Source organism: Pseudorasbora parva, chromosome 1 (genome assembly GCF_024679245.1).
Source record: "Pseudorasbora parva isolate DD20220531a chromosome 1, ASM2467924v1, whole genome shotgun sequence".
Taxonomy (NCBI): Eukaryota; Metazoa; Chordata; class Actinopteri; order Cypriniformes; family Gobionidae; genus Pseudorasbora; species Pseudorasbora parva.
Window position 1 is genome coordinate 60,277,278 of NC_090172.1, and position 19,895 is coordinate 60,297,172.

Genomic DNA, 19,895 nt, shown 5'->3' on the forward strand with positions numbered 1-19,895 from the left:
ACTCACCAGACTAAACCATTCAGGCAATTGTTTATAGCCTATTGCAAAAGCGTTGATACTCTGTAGTTTAAGCGCTGATACTTACGTTTACTTAGGTCTATATTTTCATTTTCTCCTTATTAGCCGATAGTTCTACTCCTTAATTTTTTGCAAAAAACGTAACCATAACTCATAACGCGTTTTCAGTGGTTTGGTCCTAACACTTAAAATGAAACTATGAATTACAACTGAAACGAAACTGGTTTGATCCTAACACTTAAAATGAAACTATGAATTACATCTGAAACGAAACTACAAAGCATTTGGTAGCCTAACTCTCGAATAGACCTATGCAACGGGAATGACAAGACTCTTCTTCTTCTTCTTCTTCTTCTTCTTCTTCTTCTTCACTTTTTGACTTTTTGACACTTTTTGACTTTCTCAGATTGTGTAAATCCACTTGGGGTTCAGAGTATTTATTTCTTTGCACATTAATTTCACACGTCTACAATTATGTGGTTTTGTTTCATTCATTGTTTCATACAGTGTTTACTTTTTTCTTGATTTACCCCAAAAGAATGGAAGTGAAATGTGACAACATGCCCCATAGGTGGGGTACTGTCACAATTCACCAGTGTGAGTGCCCGTGATCACCACCTGAGGGCACTCCACCCCGGACTGTCACTCCATCACAAACTACATTACCCATAATCCTTTCCCCGGACTCATTAGCACTCAATGTTTACACCTGTGTCTCATCACCTCATTACCTCATATATCCTCCATATGCCTATAAAAGCCTGGACTTTGGATTACCCTTTAATAAATACTGCGTGTGGATCTTCAACCGGCTGTCTCAGAGCAGTTCGTAACAGGTACATTATAACATGACCAAATGGCAGTTTAAAATGTGATATAATAATAAAAAAAACTCCTCAATTGCAGCAAAAGTATTAAAAGTTTGGTAACACTTTACAATAAGGGTGCACTAATATGCCTTAATCCATGCTTAATTCATGCACAGATAATCATGAGTTAATGTATTACTAATGGTAAACTAATCAATTTATTAATGATTACAGCATCAACAACTAATGAAAATTATACATGATTAAGTAATCATTAAATTAAATAGTTCTTAGTTAACTGTGTCATAATGTATTAATTCCTTAATAACATATTATATAAATGTAAATGAATGTTAATTACCACAAGGGGTCAAAGTAGGCTATGACTGTCAGGGTATTGTAAATTTCCTGATAGTTGTATTATTCTATCCAGCCCACTAGGGGGGCTGAAGGAGTTGTGTATGTGCTATACAGAGAAGTGAGTAAATGTGATCCTGATGAAAACAAAATGAATACAGTATTGTTTCCCGATGCACTTCAATAAAACTGCAAGAGATGATTAATGCCTCCTTGTAATCGAATACAAGACAGACCTAATAATTTCCTGTTCAGAAAATTCCATTATGAACCATTTGTAAATTATTGTGGGGACCGTATTCTGTTATATGTTTTATTTCAAAAGACATACTCTGATTGCCATTTCATTAAGCCAAATATCTTTATGAACTGAATTTGTGAGCGTTCATTCATTCCGTTTTCAAAACCTCAAATAGGCCTCGACATATGACAGGCTAAGACTGTTGATGCTTTGCATATGGTGACTTTCACTCTTCCGGGTTATCAGTCTAGCTCTGACACCATGGAAGAACAGAAGGATCGGCCTGTCTTTGCATTTAAAAAACTGGAAGTTGTGTAATAGACACTGATATCTTATCAACTTCTCCATCTCTGATGGCACTTTGTAAGGTTTTTATCATCAGACTTCTTCTATTGACGGGGTTGCGTCTGGCAGGCGGCGCAGTCTCTGACAGCTTTAAAGAATGCAGTCAGTTCTTCTATATGCACACAGCACCCACAGGTATCCGAGGCGGGAATCTGAAGAGGATATGCCAACGCTACGGAGATAAGCTACGGTATGCCACGCTGTACGACAGCAGTCGCCGGCTGGCACTTTATTCAGCGTACACCTTCAAAAAGTCCGATGGACAGAGGACGATGGACACACCCTGGATGTATGAACCACAGGTAGCAGATGCTCTATGTTTGATATCATTATATTTTATTTGGTTATACTTCATTTTGATGGTCCACTTTAGGCATTCTACATAACCATATGTAACTTTGCAACTGCACATCAGCCAGCAGTCATCAGACTGTTAGGTTATGGTTATGGTTTAGAAGAATAAGTTGACATGCAGTTGCAAAGTTATATAGTCAAATGTCTGTTGGGGAGCATCAAAATAAAGTGTTAGTGATAATAAGCAGCCAATAGGGTTTTTAGGTAAAGGGTAACTTTTATTTAAAAAAATAAATACATATAAAAAGGTAAATATAAAAGGAAAAAATTAAGTTAAAAAAGGGTTAATTTCAGATACACTATATTGCCAAAAGTATTGGGACACTCCTCCAAATCATTGACTTCAGGTGTTCAATCACTTCCATGGCCACAGGTGTATAAATCAAGCACTAGGCATGCAGACGCTTCTACACACATTAGTGAAAGAATGGGTCGCTCTGAGCTCAGTGAACTCAAGTGTGGTACCGTGATAGGTTAAAACCAGCGCAATAAGTCCATTTGTGAAATTTCCTCACTACTAAATATTCCACAGTCAACTGTTATCTGTATTATAACAAAGTGGAAGCAGTTGGGAACAACAGCAACTCAGCCATGAAGTGGTAGGCCACGTAAAATCACAGAGCGGGTCCTGAGCTCAACCCGATAGATCACCTTTGGGATGAATTAGAGCGGAGACTGAGAGCCAGGCCTTCTCGCCCAACATCAGTGCCTGACCTCACTAACGCGCTTCTAGAAGAATGGTCAATAATCCCCATAAACACACTCCTAAACCTTGAGGAAAGCCTTCCCAGAAGAGCTGAAGCTGTTAGAGCTGCAAAGGGTGGGCCGACTCCATATTAAACCCGACAGATTAAGAATGGGATGTCATTAAAGTTCATGTGCATGTAAGGACAGACATCCCAAAACTTTTGACAATATAGTGTATTTTGAACCCGTCTACACTGGGTATAACAGTATCATACATTTAAAACAAAATTGCCTTTATTTTGTCAACCGAGAAATAAGACCAAATGACACAATGTACATGAAATTCTGTCAATATAAGTTTCTATGTGGTTCATGATTTCTTGTTCTTTTGCCTTCTATAGCTGGTTTCTGCTGATGAAAGCGGGAATATGAGAGTCTTGCCCTCTAGTGGTGAAACCGACCAACTGCTTGAGGAGAGCCAGGCTGTGCTGGTAGATTATGTTGATGCCGTGGAGTACGAGCGAGGTCCTCTTAACCCTGACCAGCACCAGGCCGACAACCAAGACAAAGCAGCTACCTATACATTAACAAATGTGGTACCTCAGATCACAGACTTTTTGGAGGGCCCGTGGACCACATATATTGATACGGTGCGCCGCCGCCTGAATAACTTCTGTCGTGGGTCTGCCTATGTGGTGACTGGGGTGACTGTATCGGGGATGACCATCCGAAGAGGAAGTGAGGAACGCATGACTGTCCCAAAGCACTTGTGGTCAGCTTATTGCTGCCCGCGCTTTGACCGAAACTCTCCCTATGACGTACGGTACATGTTTCCCACTTACGCCGCATACGCTCTGAATGAGATCGTGGGACACAGTGTTACAGAAGTGCCTTTGAAGGCTTTAGAGACCTTTCTGAAAAATCAGACTGGCATGGACAAGAGCGTGAGCATCTTTTTCAAGGACTGTTTATCAGAAAATACGCACACCTATGGGAAGTGAATGAAAGCCAGTTTGTGAACTCTGGATCATTTTTTATATATATATATATATATTATAAACTAAGGAAGAAAAAAGTCCAGTGAATGTGGCTTACAGGAAGTTCTGCTAAGAGAGCTGAGCAAAGACTAAAGGTTTAATAATTGCTGTTATATTTTGGACTATAAAATTGTTAATTAAATAAAATTAAGTCAGCCTTGTAGCTTATAGGGAACGTTCCCATAACGGTCACTTATGTTCTTTAAAAGTTATGTAAATGTTAGGACAAAACATTCTTAAAATAATGTTCATGTAACATTCTTGTAATGTTAAGAGAAAACGTATAAAAACGTATAAAAACGTATAAAAAACGAATAAAAATCCTTAAAATCTTCTTTTTTTTGCTGAAAGTTTTCATAAAATATTTTGAGTAAAATGTTCATGGAATGGCCTTATGATGTAATTTGTACTGGATGAAAGTTTTCATAATGTTATCATAAAACGTATAAAAAAATATTTTTACTGCTTGTTAAGATTGCTTGATTAAAATGAGCTAAAGCAACACAATTGCTATTGATTCTTGTGTTCAATCCACTTAAATATATAAGTCAAATTGAAGTCAAACTTAATCCGTTTGTGTTGAGTTTACATGATTTGTGTTGCATTAACTAAAACTGGGCGGGGCTTGTTAGTTCCCAGCATGCTTTGCATATGGCTAAATCAAGAGTAAATTGTTATTTTATATGAACAAGTGTTATTTTATGTATTTTTGAGGAAGATGAGAAAGGGGAGACTTGATTGTGTTTAATAGTGTTTAATATTCAATTATGCTGGAATTATTAGAACAATATAAATGATGGTGGGTTACAATTATGGAGAAGAGTGGAGCAACTGCTTGCTGTGGACTGATAAAATGTCAATACAGCTCTGCTGGAGGAGCTTATAATGCTTTGTATTTCAGATGCTAATGTTTGCTATAGCCTGACAAGCCAGACCCACATCAAGATGTTTGGTCTGGAAACTCACCATTGACAGCTCAATCTGAGGGGCGGGATAAACGGTCGTCTTTCAAACTCCCTCTGCACGCGATAGGATAGCGCTACAACCAACCAGAGCAACGAAGGTGAAGCAGAGCTCGCTGACTGATTAAACATTCGCCGTATCCGGTCGGCTAAACTCAGAACACATCTTCCCTTTTTAAGAATGACTTCAGTGCCGCTCTTTGTTCTTTTCTCAGAGAAAAGCTTAACTCCAAGTCTTCCAGAGTCGCAGTCAAAGCTGATTCGAAAGACCGCCGCCGTTCGCCAGTTTCTGTGTTTACTAGAAGCACGCAAACAACTCGGCCGTAATTATATTACGGCCGAGTTGTTTTGTCGCAATATTATCCTGTTTGACACTGTGAAGCTGCTTTGACACAATCGTGATTGTAAAAGCGCTATATAAATAAAGTTGATTGATTGATTGATATTAAGCCCTGCCCACCGACTCTATACACGACGTGATTGGCCCGACCAGAGTTTGGTGTTTAGAGCTCAGAAGGGTATTGAGAGTTGCTAGACGACACTCACAGCAGATTAGATTTGCTGCCGCTAGGGTGCGTCTAGATTTCTAGGCTAAATGTTTGCTATTGCTAGCCAAAACCTTGTCAACCAGCTATAGTGAAGTATTATAATTCAGCTGTCTAACACTAAAATATATGAAATTGAAGTGGATGATTGAATATATAATATTTAATGCCTGAATCATGTCAGGAAGCCATATATAATTCACTTTGAGACTGCTTATTTAGGTAACTTATGTATTCATTCCATGTTGTTGAAGTTACATGAACAAATTATGTTTAGCTTAATTGATTCATGTGGGACCAATGTACAATTAAATCATGTAAATCCAACACTCTCTTTTCAGTGTGAGTACAATATTCATACTTTTGTACTTAAGGAATGTTTTAGTAATGTAGAGAGAAATTGTTGTGAATGGAACATCCTTACAGTGTTATTTTACTTGATGAACATTCTCAGAACATTGAGAGAAAACATTCTTAAAATATTTGGGGGGCTGGAAACTGGACGTTCTGAACGTTCAGAAAATATTCAGAAATAATGTTTTCATAACTTTTTCAATATGACAATATCATTTTCCTTTAACGTTCACAAGCAAGCAAAGAATAAAATATTCAAGAAAAAATAGCAAGTTAAAATATTCTTAAAACATAAAAACAAAAGGTTAAAAAAAAAACATCCAGAAATAACGTTTCCAAAACTTAATTACAATGTTAGTAAAACATAAAAACGAATTTTTTTTTGTCACCTATCAGATTTTGTCATACTTATTGTGGATCATTTCCATTCTTATCATGCTACACTTGTTCTATGACTTCTCGTAGCATGTTTTAACTGCTCAAATTGTCAAAGTTTTGTGAACACGATTCACAGATGAGTGCTTGTATAGTTAAAGTCTGCTCTTGCTACTTTTTGATGGTATTTGTGGGAGCAACTGTTGACATTTTGGACTGAATGGACTCAATCCTTGGTGCAATAAGAAAAGAAAAGTACAGTTTAGTGTTCTCATTGTGCTTGCGTATAGTGTTTCATTAAATTCATTTTGTCTAAAGGTAGATGTCTTCAGTTAAATTTCTTCTCTATCACTTCAGGTTCAGGGCATGCTGGCTGACTATAACTTTAGCCATTGAACATTAGGCCAGCAGTGGGCAAATTGACCTTCCTGATTTGCATGTTTGAGGATAACGGCACACTGAAGTTTGTCTTATCAATATACTTTACATTCAAGTTTTATTGTAGATCATACTCTCTGAAAATGGTTTTGCATGTGCTTTGTACTCAGTAGCATTTTCAATGGCTCTCATTTTATTCTCCACCTACCAGTGAAGAGTCATTCGATTTGAAAGCAGATAAAGACAGTCGATAGGAGAGCAGGAATAAGCCAGTCACAGAAAAAGAAGCAACATTTTTTTTCTGTAAATTTTGCTGTGTCACTGTCCTACTTAGGTCCATCCAAAGAGCATTTCACAGAGAAGAAAGACAACTCTTTAGGACACCATGAAGCTCACGGTCAGTTGCTGGTTCTGGTTTGGAAACTTGCTGATCCTGCTGACGTGCTTGATATTAAGAACACAGGCTGGAGTGGTGGAAGACTTCTCCGGTGCCGAGCGCTGTAAGGACTTTCTTTATATGGGCACTCCACCACGAGGTTACCTCAGTACTTCTCAAAAAAAGATCTGCCAGCGGTATGTGGACGAGCCTCGCTTCATCACCCTCTACAACCCCAAAAAACACATTCCCATCTATTCAGCATACATCTTCAAGAAATCAGATGGGGAGAAACGGGTAGACGTTCCCTGGATGTTTGAACCACAGGTGAGTGTGTGCTAAGAAGAACATATGCATACCCTCAACACTATGAACACTTTTGATCAACTTTTATATTGTTCCTAAAAACATAATAATGTGAGTTTCAAATAAATGCTGTTCTTTGGACTTTCCATGTTTCATGTAATAAATGAAAACAGCAATACAATAGTTTTCAACATTTCAGCTTCGAACACAGGAATAAAGCACATTTTACTATAGACTATTCAAATAAAACGTGTGTGCATGCGTGCGTGTGTGTGTGTGTGTGTTTTTCCTGGTAAACCCTATTGTCTTTGAGGAGACATTTTTAGGTTGCCATGAGGAAATCAGCCTATAATCATACAGAAAGTTGTAAAAATGCAGAAAGTTTTATCTGATGAGTAGGTTTAGGGAGTTAGGGGATCTAATCTACAGTTAGTACATTATAAAATTCATAATTTTTTATAATATCCTTATTAGTCCATGAAAAACATGAAAATCTAAAAAATGTCATGCTCTTTCTGAAGTTTTGCTTTCCCCAAAAAATATTGCATTCCCTCTTAAAGAACTCAAAAGATTTGTGGGGTAATGCAAAGTTGTTGTGAGGCTGTGAGCGAATGCAACATTTCTCGAAGGAATGCATGACTTTTGTGAAAGAATGTGAACGGGTATTCGTTTACAGTAATCAATACATTTGGCAAGAGGGTTTTTATATTTTTTCTTTTCATGCCTCTTGGTCTCTAAGGCCCCGTCCACACAAAGCCAGAGCTTTCCCTATCCGATCTTTTTTTTTCTCTTTTAATGAAATATCTGCGTATACTCGAGAGCAATGAAAATGACTCTAAACAATGTAGTATACATGCCAGGCCAGTGTGTGGCGCTGTCTTTCTCTTACAGAAATACACTAAAAACAGAGAAGAAGAGTTGTGGCTAGAAGGACTAAAGCAATGGTAGGAAGTGAGGCAAAATCTCAATAAAATAACAATAAATACATTTGCTACTTAACAGATGTGTTTTATTAACGCCTATACCTACCCCAAACCTAAACCTACCCTTATAATAATGCAAATACAGTAATTAAATGGTGCGGTATTGATGTGCGCATGCCCAGTGCACGTAGTTGTATCCCTTAACTCTTTCACTGTGCCGGACGTAGTATGATGACATCACAGTTTCACAAAATATACGAATTGGCTGTACAAACGCAAGAATGTCGTTTTCTGATTTATCCACTCTGGGACCTGGTTTCAGAAAATATCGGATTCATGCTTCCAAAACGCCGGATCCGTGTGGACGAAACGCTAATACGATACAAAATGTATATACAGCTAAACCTGCCTCCGTGTGGACGGGGCCCCAATCTAGAATCGTTGGTCTTTAGCGTCCTTTTAGTGCATCCGCCTCCCATGCCAGTTTGAGTAAGTATAGGACCAAAGAGGTTATGTTAGCTTCATCTTCTGTATTTCTTATTTTCCACAGCTGGCAACTGATAAAGGAAGCAGTAACATGGAACCCTTCCCCCAGTCCTCCTTCATGCACAAAAACTTTGAAGACACACAGGCTGTGTTAGAAGACTACGCCGACGTGGTCCAATATGAGCGAGGCCAACTGAACCCAGACGAGCATCAGGCCAACCCGCTGGACAAGGCGGCCACCTACACCTTGACCAATGTGGTTCCTCTGATAAGAGAGTTCAGTTTTGGTCCCTGGAGCGCACAGGTAGAGGTAACCCGCAAACGCCTCAACAACTATTGCCACGGAAAGGCTTATATCATCACTGGGGTCACAACATCAGGTAATATGATTCGACGTGATAACCAAGATCGCCTCGCCATCCCGGAGTACGTGTGGACGGCCTATTGCTGCACAGATTACGATCACAACACCCCCTACGCAGAGCGGTACAAGTTCCCAGCGTTTGGGGCCTATGGTCTCAATGATCGTGTGAACAACCACATAGTGGAGGTTCCCATCAAGAATCTGGAGAAGTTTCTCAAGGGCAAAATGGAGGTGGACAAGAACTTCCAGATCTTTTACAATGACTGTGTGCCAGACTTGTAAGGATTCACTGAATTAAGGTCTTCAGTCCCAAGTTAAATCGTTATAATTTTATACGGGGTTTCTGCAGGTTTTGTGAAGGTAAATTTAAGACTTTTTTTAAGACCAAGTAAAGAATTTTTAAGGAATAAATCGAAGGGATTTATCGAAATCGATTTTGTGAAATAATTTGTTAATATGTTCTCTAAATGTAACTGTCTAGGGAGAAACACAATGAGTTGTATTAGAAACACTTCAGAGTTTGAAAATGCAACTCCCAACTGATATCCATTACTTTTTAATTCATTTTACTTCAGTATGGAAATAACTTTTACTGTACATTGTGGGCACATTGCAAACAACAACAACAAAAGATTTCCTCAGATTTCTGTCTTTATCTAGAAATCTAGACCCCTAAATCAAGATACATTTAAATATAAAATTACATAAAATATGAAGTCTTGTTTTCTGTGAAATTGATCAAAATGAAGTTCATGACTAAAACAAGAACAAATATCTGCCAATGGGATCAGAAAAAATCAGCTTTAGAAGTTTTTACTGACATTTGTTCTTGTTTTAAGAATAAACTCACTTAATTTGGGTCACTTTGTCAATACGGCATTTTACATTTGCATTTCAAGTAATTGTATCTTGATTTAAACTTAGATATTTGTATTTGAAAACAGGACATAATACTGAGGAAGATTTTTTGCAATGCATGCCACATTTAAGGCCATGACTTTATTAATTGACTTGACTTTATGTGCATTTAAGACTAATTTAATATAAATATTTTTTTTAATAAATAATATGTGTAAAAACCTGCAGAAACCCTGTTATATACACACCTTACAACATTAAAATATGATAATTAGTATATACTTATCTATTGGGGACAAAGTAGTTAAAATTGTTTTTTATTCATATTACTGGGAGCAATACTGGGAGCTAAACATTGAAGCAAGTTAACTGAGCCTCATTTATGTTTTGACCTTTTTCTTTAAAAGCTGTATGTTTTATAACATGCTTTATAGCCTAACTATGAAACGCTCATGTTGGATAAATTAAGAATAAATTACTATAAATGTAAGTAATACACTGTGACAAAATCAGGATGTTGTTATAAGAGTCCTAGCTGTGAGGGAAAAAAATATTAAAATAAAACGTAGTGTCACATATGGTTCATTTATCAGTTTGTTGTCATGGGTTGATATTCAAATTTTTGAGGTAGGCCTACATGTTCACGCATGCAATAAATGATCATGGAAGTCAATGGCATTTTTATTTAGTTAAAGAGGTGAGACAGAAAAACAAATGACAAATTCTGCAAATATAGTCATTCACGTTATGACATATGTTAAAATCCTCACATGGTTACAACAGACAAAGGGAACAAACACAAAACAGTCACTTCTTAGCACTGAGGCAGACACAGATTATAGAAAGAACACTGATCCATAGAAGCAACTGGTTTCCATGAAACCCAACCTTGCATTTGCAAAGAGGTTTTATCTAAGGGACAGCCGAAGTAGTGAGGGTCCATAATAAGCAGATAACTCCCCTGTTCACGCGTGCACACACCCAAGATCCCCTTAGAGGAATTGTCCCTGTCTCCTCCCATCATAACAGGTGACCCACGGGTAAGAAAATGGTTATGAAGATCCTCTATGGCTTGATCGAGCTCTTTTCCGTACCTTACATGCACTATGCGGCAGGGGACATCATAAAGCTGGTCAAGAACTAGGCTTGCTTCAAATGTCCCTATCCACTCCCTGGAACCCAAAAATGAACCTGGTTTGTCCCCTATTTCCACCAAAGTTTGTTGTATTTCAGAAAGACTAGGTGGGTGTCTGCGGCTCACACTCAGAGGTTGATTAAGATACAACCATGAAGACATGGTCTGAATAGTCCTGTAGCCACAACCCCAGCCTCTGTCATCCTTGCCATCACAGCCATAATGATAATAGAGACACTCTCCTGATATCACAGAGCATCTGTCACAGTCAGGCGATGGTTGAGGTAGTCCATCATGGGCATTCTTTACTAATACATCCGTCCATGTTTCGTTGTTGGCAGTTATTTGTCCACAAACATGTCCACCCCAATCTATACACTCAGTTTTCTGACCTGTCCCTCTTTTCTCGGTCTCTTCCATGTCAGTACGTGTTTATATTCACTGTTTACACTAAATAAGACGAATGAACTTTACATCTCGTAACAAACGTCCATCTCTGAAAGTCTTCCCTGTAGTATACGAGCTCGTTCGGAAACAGTTCCGCCTCAAATTCGCGCTCTTCACGAACATTTTCTGTTTTACACACAACAATATAAAACTAAGTATAGTGTTGTAAATGTATATATATATTTAAAATATATATATTAAAAACTTTGCAGGATTTATGATGGTGATGATAATCCGACCTTTAAAACGCGTCATCACCTGAAAAAAAGGCAATCGTTAGGCGCGCTAACCGTCAGTTCATCACCAGAGGGAGCTAATGTTCTCTAACTAGGTATTCAAGTTTGAATGTGGTTGATATAATTGCTAACTTTGGCCAGTACTACGAATAAGGTAAGTTATGTGTTGTTCTTAAGTTTATTAATTAATGAGAACATTTGTTTGTGCAATAAATGCCAACCTGGAAGTTGAGTATTGCATCTGTTTTTGTTGTAATCCTTTATGATTGTTTAGAGATCCTGTGTCTTGAATATTGTGGTGGGAAACAATGTATTTGACATCTTATTTGTTTCCCTTGTTGTGTGGTTTATCTTCATAACCTTTTGATTGAAGGTTGCAGTCTTTTTGTTTCTCTAAGTTGTTTCCAAATGGACAGAAATAGAGTCACCCTTAACTGTCCATTTCCCATACACGTGAAGATAAACAAAAACCCTTTTCTAAGCAAAGAAACAACACTGGCAGAAAGAGTATTATTATGCATCACTCTGTCAATAACGGTTCCAAAGCAGGAACAGACCCCAAAATATCTCTGGATAGACTGGATGCCATTGTCAAGGGAAAGAAAACAACCTGTATGAGTATAAACACATGGTTTGGTAAACACAGTTGTTTTTGACCTGTTAGTCTGCATATTTCTGTATGAGGCCCTGTATGCATTAGATGGCCCTTTGTTCATTTAATCATTCAATTAGGCTAAATGACTTGTTTTACATAGAAATAATTTGAATTTAGAAGCTGTCCAATTCAGCAATCAAATATTGGTCCAAAATGTCGAAAATTAAAGGGGTGGTTCCGTGTTTTTTTCTTCTTCTAGGCTTAGTTGTGATTATGGGGCGCAGTATAACATGTCTTAATACCTCTTTTTTTTTTTTTTTATAAAACGCCGTATTTGTCTTATATTTGACGTTTATTCCACACCGCTGTCTCCACTGTCCTTTGAACGGCTCGTTAGCTTCCTGCTTCTATGAAGCCCATCCCTCTGAAAAACGCAATGGTCTTAGATTGGTTAGATGGCTAAATGTAGTTTCATGTATTTCATGTAGTTTGGCTGAAGTGCCAAGCACAGGTTGTCTGGAAACGCGACGCCCCTTCTCATTACGGGCAGAAGTCACATCTGCGGTGACTAGCGAGGGTTTATAATGTCTCCAACCCAGGAAGAAGCTTGTTGTAGTCCAAACCGGATGTGTTTGTAGGCAATAAACTTTATAACTTTAAAAGACAATATCTCCGTTTGCATTGAACTTTCAGCGCTGTAACTTTGCGGATACTGTTAGTGCTCAAGCAGCAACATTACACACTAACTAAAGTTACAAAAGTGAAATTGCATGCAACCCTTTAAGGAAAAATCTGATACTTGGATAATACTTCAAATATCAATCATATAGTTTTCAGTAAGCATTTCTGCTCGGAAATGGATTGATATAAGATCCATTCAAACCATTACTAAATCAAGGTCAAGACTTGGCAGGTAGATGGATAGATCACAAGGTCAAAGAATAGACTACGATAAACAATGCATGATAAGAGAAATGGGAATGCTGGCCTGAAATTGAATGTTTTGACTTGAGATAGACTAAAGATGGACACTTTAGATCAGACACAAATCTGAAGATGGGAGACATTTCAAAACGAACTTATATGTCAAGTCCCTGATGCAAAATACTGTGGTTAGGATGATAAAAAAGTAAAACCCTGTACTTAAAGAGGTCAAACTGTTTGTGGGTGTGTAGTTATGACTCAAGCTGGACACAAGACTGTACGGATAACTGCAGGTGAGTGGAGGCTGGCAAAGTGATTGCGTTCAACTTTTTCTTGTTGGATCCTTTTCTGAGATTTCATTGACAATGTGTGTATTTTGAATGCATAAGAATAGCATGCAAATAGTGTAATAAAAAAGCATATAGGAATCACTCGTTTAAGTGTTGTCAAAACGTTTTTTTTGAAACAGTTTGTTGCCAAAACCTTACTAAGCTCACAGCTTTATCATTTTTGCAGATGTGTATTATGAACATTTATGTAATGTTATGTAAGACACTTGAAACTGCATTGTTGGTTTATCTAGCTTCAGCAGTTGTTTAAGTACTGATATCTTCATTGATGAAATTATCTCAGTATTTCTTTTTGTCTTTTGGCTGACTGTCGGTAATTTTCTGAATGGTTTAACTGTGGATTTGGCATAGTGAAATGATTAGCACCCATCTGTTGTTAAAGAATTTGCAACAGCCAGAACAAGAAGTACTTCATTATGTCAGTGGTACTGCATTACACACATGCCAATCAACTCATTTTAAAATGTTCTTAACATGTTTTTTTTTTTGGTTGTCGTTGAAGGAAATGTACTCTGTGTGACTTTATTTACAGCATGTTAATGCTCTTTTGCACTAACTGAAAGTTAAAAATAAATAAATATCCAGTGGCTGTTCGGAAATTGCTGGAGCAAAATTAACTTATAGCATTTTAATTATAACCAGTTATACACAAGTCAAATCATATGCCTTAGGGAAGAAAACTGTTAAGCTGGTGAATAATACAGAGATTGTTTGAAATTACACTAAAATTGTAAATCAGTTGGAATGAATGATAAAAATGAATTGAAGTGTCAAAGGTAAAAAAGATTTCTGTTTATTTCTGCTGGAGAGAGCAAATGCCAAAGCTAGAAATATCCCTATTTGCTTTCAGCCAGTAAAAGCTGGCCATCTTATTATTGTAAAGTGCAGATTTTATCAGTAGATGAAGCTCTTTCCAGTCTATTAAAATCCCCACACCTCAGAAAGAGCATGTGATATTTATAGCTGAATATGAATTGGAGGGTAGCAAGGTCCAGGGCGAGAGGAAGGGGTCTTCCTAAAACAATCAGTCAGGTTGTTTAGAGCAGCGGAGCCACCAGCAGGCTGTGTGTAGGAGAATGCTGCCAAATAGACTGCAGCTTTCCTCTTTTAGCCTGCAGACCCTTATCCTGAAACAGAGAAAGAGCTTCACATTTGTATCTATTCCTATGACAGCAATGCATTAACATAACAATGCTTTTGGAGTGATGCACTAAAGCTGGGATATAAAATGTGATGGTGTATGTGCATACGTTTATATATTTTGTACACACTATATTGTCAAAAGTTTTGGGATGTCTGCTCTTATATTAATATATATATATTAATTAATATATTATCTTACATGCACATGAACTTTAATGACGCATTAATAGTAGGGTTTAATATGGAGTCGGCCCACCCTTTGCAGCTATAACAGCTTCAGCTCTTCTGGGAAGGCTTTCCTCAAGGTTTAGGAGTGTGTTTATGGGGATTTATGACCATTCTTCTAGAAGTGTGTTTGTGAGGTCAGGCACTGATGTTGGACGAGAAGGCCTGGCTCTCAGTCTCCGCTCTAATTCATCCCAAAGGTGATCTATCGGGTTGAGCTCAGGACTCTGTGCAGGCCAGTCAAGTTCCTCCACACCAAACTCACTCATCCATGTCTTTATGGACTGACGCTTTATGCACTGGAGCGCAGTCATGTTGGAACAGGAAGGTGCCATCCCCAAACTGTTCCCACAAAATTGGGGAACATGAAACTGTCCAAAATTTCTTGGCATGCTGAAGCTTTAAGAGTTCCTTTCACTGGAACTAAGGCGTCAAGCCCATCCCTTGAAAAACAACACCACACCATAACCCCCCTCCACAAAACTTTACACTTGGCACAATGCAGTCAGAAAAGTACCGTTTACCTGGTAATCGCCAAACCCAGACTCGTCGATCGGATTGCCAGACAGAGAAGTGTGATTGGTCACTCCAGAGAACACATCTCCACTGCTCAAGAGCCAGTGGCGGCTGCTTTACTCCACTGGATCCACGCTTTGCATTGTACTTGGTGATGTAAGGCTTGGATAAGCTGCTCGGCCATGGAAACCCATTCCAATAAGCTCTCTACATACTGAGCTAATCTGAAGGCCACAGGAAGTTTGGAGGTCTGTAGTTATTGACTCTGCAGAAAGTTGGCGACTTCTGCGCACATGTATGTGCTGACCCCACTCTGTGATTTCTACGCTGAGTTGCTGTTGTTCCCAATTGCTTCCACTTTGGCCTATTGGGCATTCCTGGTAGCGTCTCATCAACCAATCTCGATCAGTTTCTCAGGGCACATGGATATGATGTCATATGCGTTATTTTCCCCCCAAACCAGTTCAGTGGAAATGCCCTGCAACCTATTCTTAACATTTTATTTGGCCATGTCAATCACAATAACGATTGCCTACACCCAACCCTGATCCCTAAACCTACCCATCACAAAAAACATTCTGCAATTTTACATTTTCAAAAAAACATAATTTAGTACGTTTATGAATCCATTTACATTGTGGACACACACACACACATACATAATGGTTCATTTCGGCGTAGACATACACAAGGGTATCCCACAAACACATAATGGGTCGTTTTAGCGTAGACATAGCAGATAGCTCAATGCGTACAGATATAACGCCACTTGGCTTTAGAAAGTGACGTGTATGTTTATCCAAAGTCATGATGTCATGTTGAAAGATGCTAGATCTTATTTTGAAGCTTCTGTTTGAGAAAAACAAACTAGCGGTGAATGTTGAACATTAATCCGGATATTGACAGCTAGCAGTTCAGCAGAAGAGGTGAAGAAGAAGAAGGGGGCGTTCCAGTCTGCGAAAACGGAAACCCCCACCAGCACGATAACGCCCATTTGTGGCCGCAGTTGGATGATATTGAGTACATTTGTCAGTAAAGTCTATTGGCCTATATGCATTGCCTATGTGTGTGTGTGTGTGTGTGTGTGTGTGTGTGTGTGTGTGTGTGTGTGTGTGTCACTACTGTTAAGAAAATGGGTCTGTAAGACTGTTTTAAAAAATAATCTAAAAAAAAGAAGATTTTATTTAATTTAAAAAAGTGGTGACCATTTAAAATTGTCTTCTATTTTAAAATGTAATGCTAATTTGGCGCTCAAGTTATTATCAACAATTTTGTATTGCTTAATATTTTTTAATTTAAAAAAAACTAACTTTTGTATGATGATTAGGATTGTGGGATAAAATATACAATTTGCACAGTATAAGAATCATAAAGCATATAGGAAGTCCCCATAAAACATGGAAACCAATGAGAGTGTGTGTGTGTGTGTGGGGGGGGGGGGGTTCAAACAGTTTGTCTTGTAACAAACAAAACGGTATCCAATGAACTCACAATTATACTGGATGCTTCTTTTTCAGAAACAATAACTTCCGACGGGCCACCTTAGTGGCTCCGACCTCCCCGTCCCCCATTCTTTCATGTGAGTTTCCTGTCTTGTGGCGCGCCACTGGACCTTAAACAAGGAGCCTGATCTGGCTCTCTTCCCATTCAGGAATCAAGACAGTGGACGCATAGTCATTGTCTATTTACTATGCAGATCTCCCTCTTATTCTCACACTCTCTTTCTCTCTTCATTGCCAAATTATGGCTGTCTTTGTTTACTAGTAAAGGGGGTGGGTGGTGTCCTTGGGTCTTCCTCCCACACATAACCCCCTCTCTTTTTGAATCATCCTAAAATCAATGGCAGGGTCCAAGCCTCGGAGTCACTATGCCGAGACTCTCCCACCCTCACCCCCTCCTCATCCATGACACATGTTCCGCAGCACGTACCTTGTCTCTCCCTGCTCTCAGTTTGGCTCAGGCAAAGCAAACAGTAGTTTGATCAAACAAGACGGCAAGTGATTCAGAAAGATTTCTGTCTATGACAACAAACTCAGTGTCTGTAGGCAATATATAACTTGTCTATGTGTATCCAAACACTTTATTATTGTGATGTTTACTAAAACAGAGGAAATAATATACAGTGATATCCAAATTGTTTTTACAGTTTTGTGAACTGCAGAGCCTTGACAGCTAACATAATGACACTAAGTCTGTCTGTCTGTCTATCTGTCTGTCTGTCTGTCTGTCTGTCTGTCTGTCTGTCTGTCTGTCTGTCTATCTATCTATCTATCTATCTATCTATCTATCTATCTATCTAGTGTTCTAGTATGAACACTAAACACCAAGATCATTTGAAAGCAGGTGCCTATCAGTGAGTCACGAATTGAGTCAAAATATTTCTCCCGCAGCAGCAGTCCACCCTTGCCTACTGATTCACAACCTGACCCACACCCACACTGCAAATGACATCGTCAATATTATTCCACCTGTTACATCAAATATTAGCGATTCACTTGTCAGGTACCCGCCCGCATTCAGGACTCTGATATGATGACCCCTGTCCACCGTCGAAAGCACCTACAATGGGCAAGCGAGTATCAGAACTGGACCTTGGATCAGTGAAGGAAGGTTACCTGGTCCAATGAATCTGGTTTTCATTCACATCATGTAGATGACTGTAAATGTGTTCACTGTTTAGGATAGGTGAGGGTACAAGGATGTATGATGACAACAAGCCAATGGTTGGAGTTTGATGCTATTGGCAATGGTCTACTTCGTGCCACCTAATTAATCATTGTTGCAGAACAGGTACACCCCTTCACGACAATGGTGGCAGTGGCTTTTTTCGGCAGGATAACTACCCTGTCACACTGCACACATTGTTCAGGAATGGTTTGAGGAACATGTGGAAGAGTTCAAGGTGTTGCCCTGGCCTCAATCCAATTGAGCCTTAACAAGTTTGATCCAAGGGATGCCACAGGACACATTCAGGGGTTTTGTAGAGTCCATGAATCAGCTGGTTGGTGCTGTTTTGGCAGCACGTGGAAGACCAACAGCAAACAGGTCATATTGTTTTGGCTCATCGGTATATACCGTCATGGTCAGAAATATTGGTAAATATGAACAAAGCCTGTGAAAAAAACCTGCATTGTTAATCCTTTTGATCTTTTTTATAATCACAAAAATCTTGAAAATGTAAAAATCACATTATGAAATAAATGTTTTTCTCCTATATATATATTGCCACAATTAATGGCACCCTTTTACATATAATAATTTTTTGCAACCTTCTTTTGGCTCTGAGTCTTCTCCTATAATGCCTGGTGAGTTTGGAGAGCACATGATAAGAGATCAGAGACCATTCCTCCATACATAATCTCTCCAGTTCCTTCAGATTCCAGGGTCCTCATTGGTGGTGCTTCTCTTCCATTAACCCGACTCATCTTCTATTGGTGAAGGTGGCTATTCCAGGGTCCACATTGGTGGTGCTTCTCTTCCATTAACCCGACTCATCTTCTATTGGTGAAGGTGGCTATTCCAGGGTCCACATTGGTGGTGCTTCTCTTCCATTAACCCGACTCATCTTCTATTGGTGAAGGTGGCTATTCCAGGGTCCACATTGGTGGTGCTTCTCTTCCATTAACCCGACTCATCTTCTATTGGTGAAGGTGGCTATTCCAGGGTCCACATTGGTGGTGCTTCTCTTCCATTAACCCGACTCATCTTCCCAGTCCCCAGGTCAGGGGACTGGGACGGCCATGACAGAAGCTTCACTTTGTGCTCAGTGACACATTTTTGTGTTGATTATGATGTTTGTTTTGGCTCTTTGTCCTGATGGAAGATCCAACTATGGCCCATTATGTTTAGCAGAGATGGGCAGGTTTTAATTATTTTTATCTGTTATTATTTGGTAAAATCCTTGATGCCATGCATTTGAACAAGATGTCCAGGACCTCTGGCAGAAAAATAGGCTCACAACATTAAAGATTCAGTGCTATATTTAACCATGGGGATGGGATACTATTTATTCTTGTTTGCACCAACCCCATCTTTTGTTTGCTGCCAAAAAGCTCTTTCTTTAGTTCCACGTGACCATTGAACCCGGTCCCTTTTGAAGTTCCAGTAGTGTCTACAGTTTATTTTTGGATGAGAGCAGAGGATTTTTTCTTATACCCTCACAAGCAACATTTGGTGATGTAGGTGCTGTTTGAATTGGGGTTTTATTTATTTTTATTTTTACTTTAGGATGTCTAACTCCCAAGACTCAACTAATCTCTGCAATTCTCCAGCTGTGATCCTTGGAGAGTCTTCATCCACTCAAACTCTTCTCCTGTCCATTGGGACACTATAGACACACCGGGTAGATTTGTAGCATCTTTAGTTGATTGGAACTTCTGATGAGAGCTACACATTTAAAAAAAATTTGGGACAGGTAGCAATAAGAGCTTGGAAAAGTTAAATGTACATATAAGCAACAGCTGGAAGACCAATTTGCAACTTATTAGGCTGATTGGCAACATGATTGGGTAGAAAAAGAGCCTCTCAGATTGGCAGTGTCTCTCAGAAG

At 38.8% G+C, this 19,895-nt stretch overlaps 3 protein-coding genes across 3 annotated transcripts; 2 read left to right on the forward strand and 1 right to left on the reverse strand.

The window, feature by feature from the left end:
* Window positions 1-805: 805 nt before the first annotated feature.
* si:dkey-85k7.11 (endonuclease domain-containing 1 protein) lies at window positions 806-3,813 on the forward strand (the record flags this gene model as incomplete). The annotated part of the gene is made up of 3 exons (XM_067437496.1): window positions 806-854; window positions 1,897-2,072; window positions 3,213-3,813. Coding segments are annotated over 3 exons (825 nt in total), but the record flags the coding sequence as incomplete, so codon positions are not given.
* A 3,013-nt stretch (window positions 3,814-6,826) lies between these two features.
* On the forward strand, window positions 6,827-10,286 carry si:dkey-85k7.10 (endonuclease domain-containing 1 protein). Its single transcript, XM_067452031.1, has 2 exons — window positions 6,827-7,165; window positions 8,618-10,286. The coding sequence occupies exons 1-2, from the start codon at window positions 6,848-6,850 to the stop codon at window positions 9,197-9,199; spliced, it is 900 nt and encodes a 299-aa protein (XP_067308132.1). The 5' UTR covers window positions 6,827-6,847; the 3' UTR covers window positions 9,200-10,286.
* A 158-nt stretch (window positions 10,287-10,444) lies between these two features.
* ufsp1 (UFM1-specific peptidase 1) lies at window positions 10,445-11,449 on the reverse strand. The gene has a single exon (XM_067452032.1). It carries the CDS (start codon window positions 11,328-11,330, stop codon window positions 10,590-10,592), a length of 741 nt encoding a protein of 246 aa, XP_067308133.1. The 5' UTR covers window positions 11,331-11,449; the 3' UTR covers window positions 10,445-10,589.
* Between the last annotated feature and the right edge of the window lie 8,446 nt (window positions 11,450-19,895).

Bases quoted from the DNA above. Each gene is read 5' to 3' on its own strand.
- ufsp1 (XM_067452032.1), bottom strand. From the start codon at position 11,330: ATGGAAGAGACCGAGAAAAGAGGGACAGGTCAGAAAACTGAGTGTATA.
- si:dkey-85k7.10 (XM_067452031.1), top strand. From the start codon at position 6,848: ATGAAGCTCACGGTCAGTTGCTGGTTCTGGTTTGGAAACTTGCTGATC. The intron at 7,166-8,617 runs GTGAGTGTGTGC...TATTTTCCACAG, and splicing joins CCTGGATGTTTGAACCACAG to CTGGCAACTGATAAAGGAAG.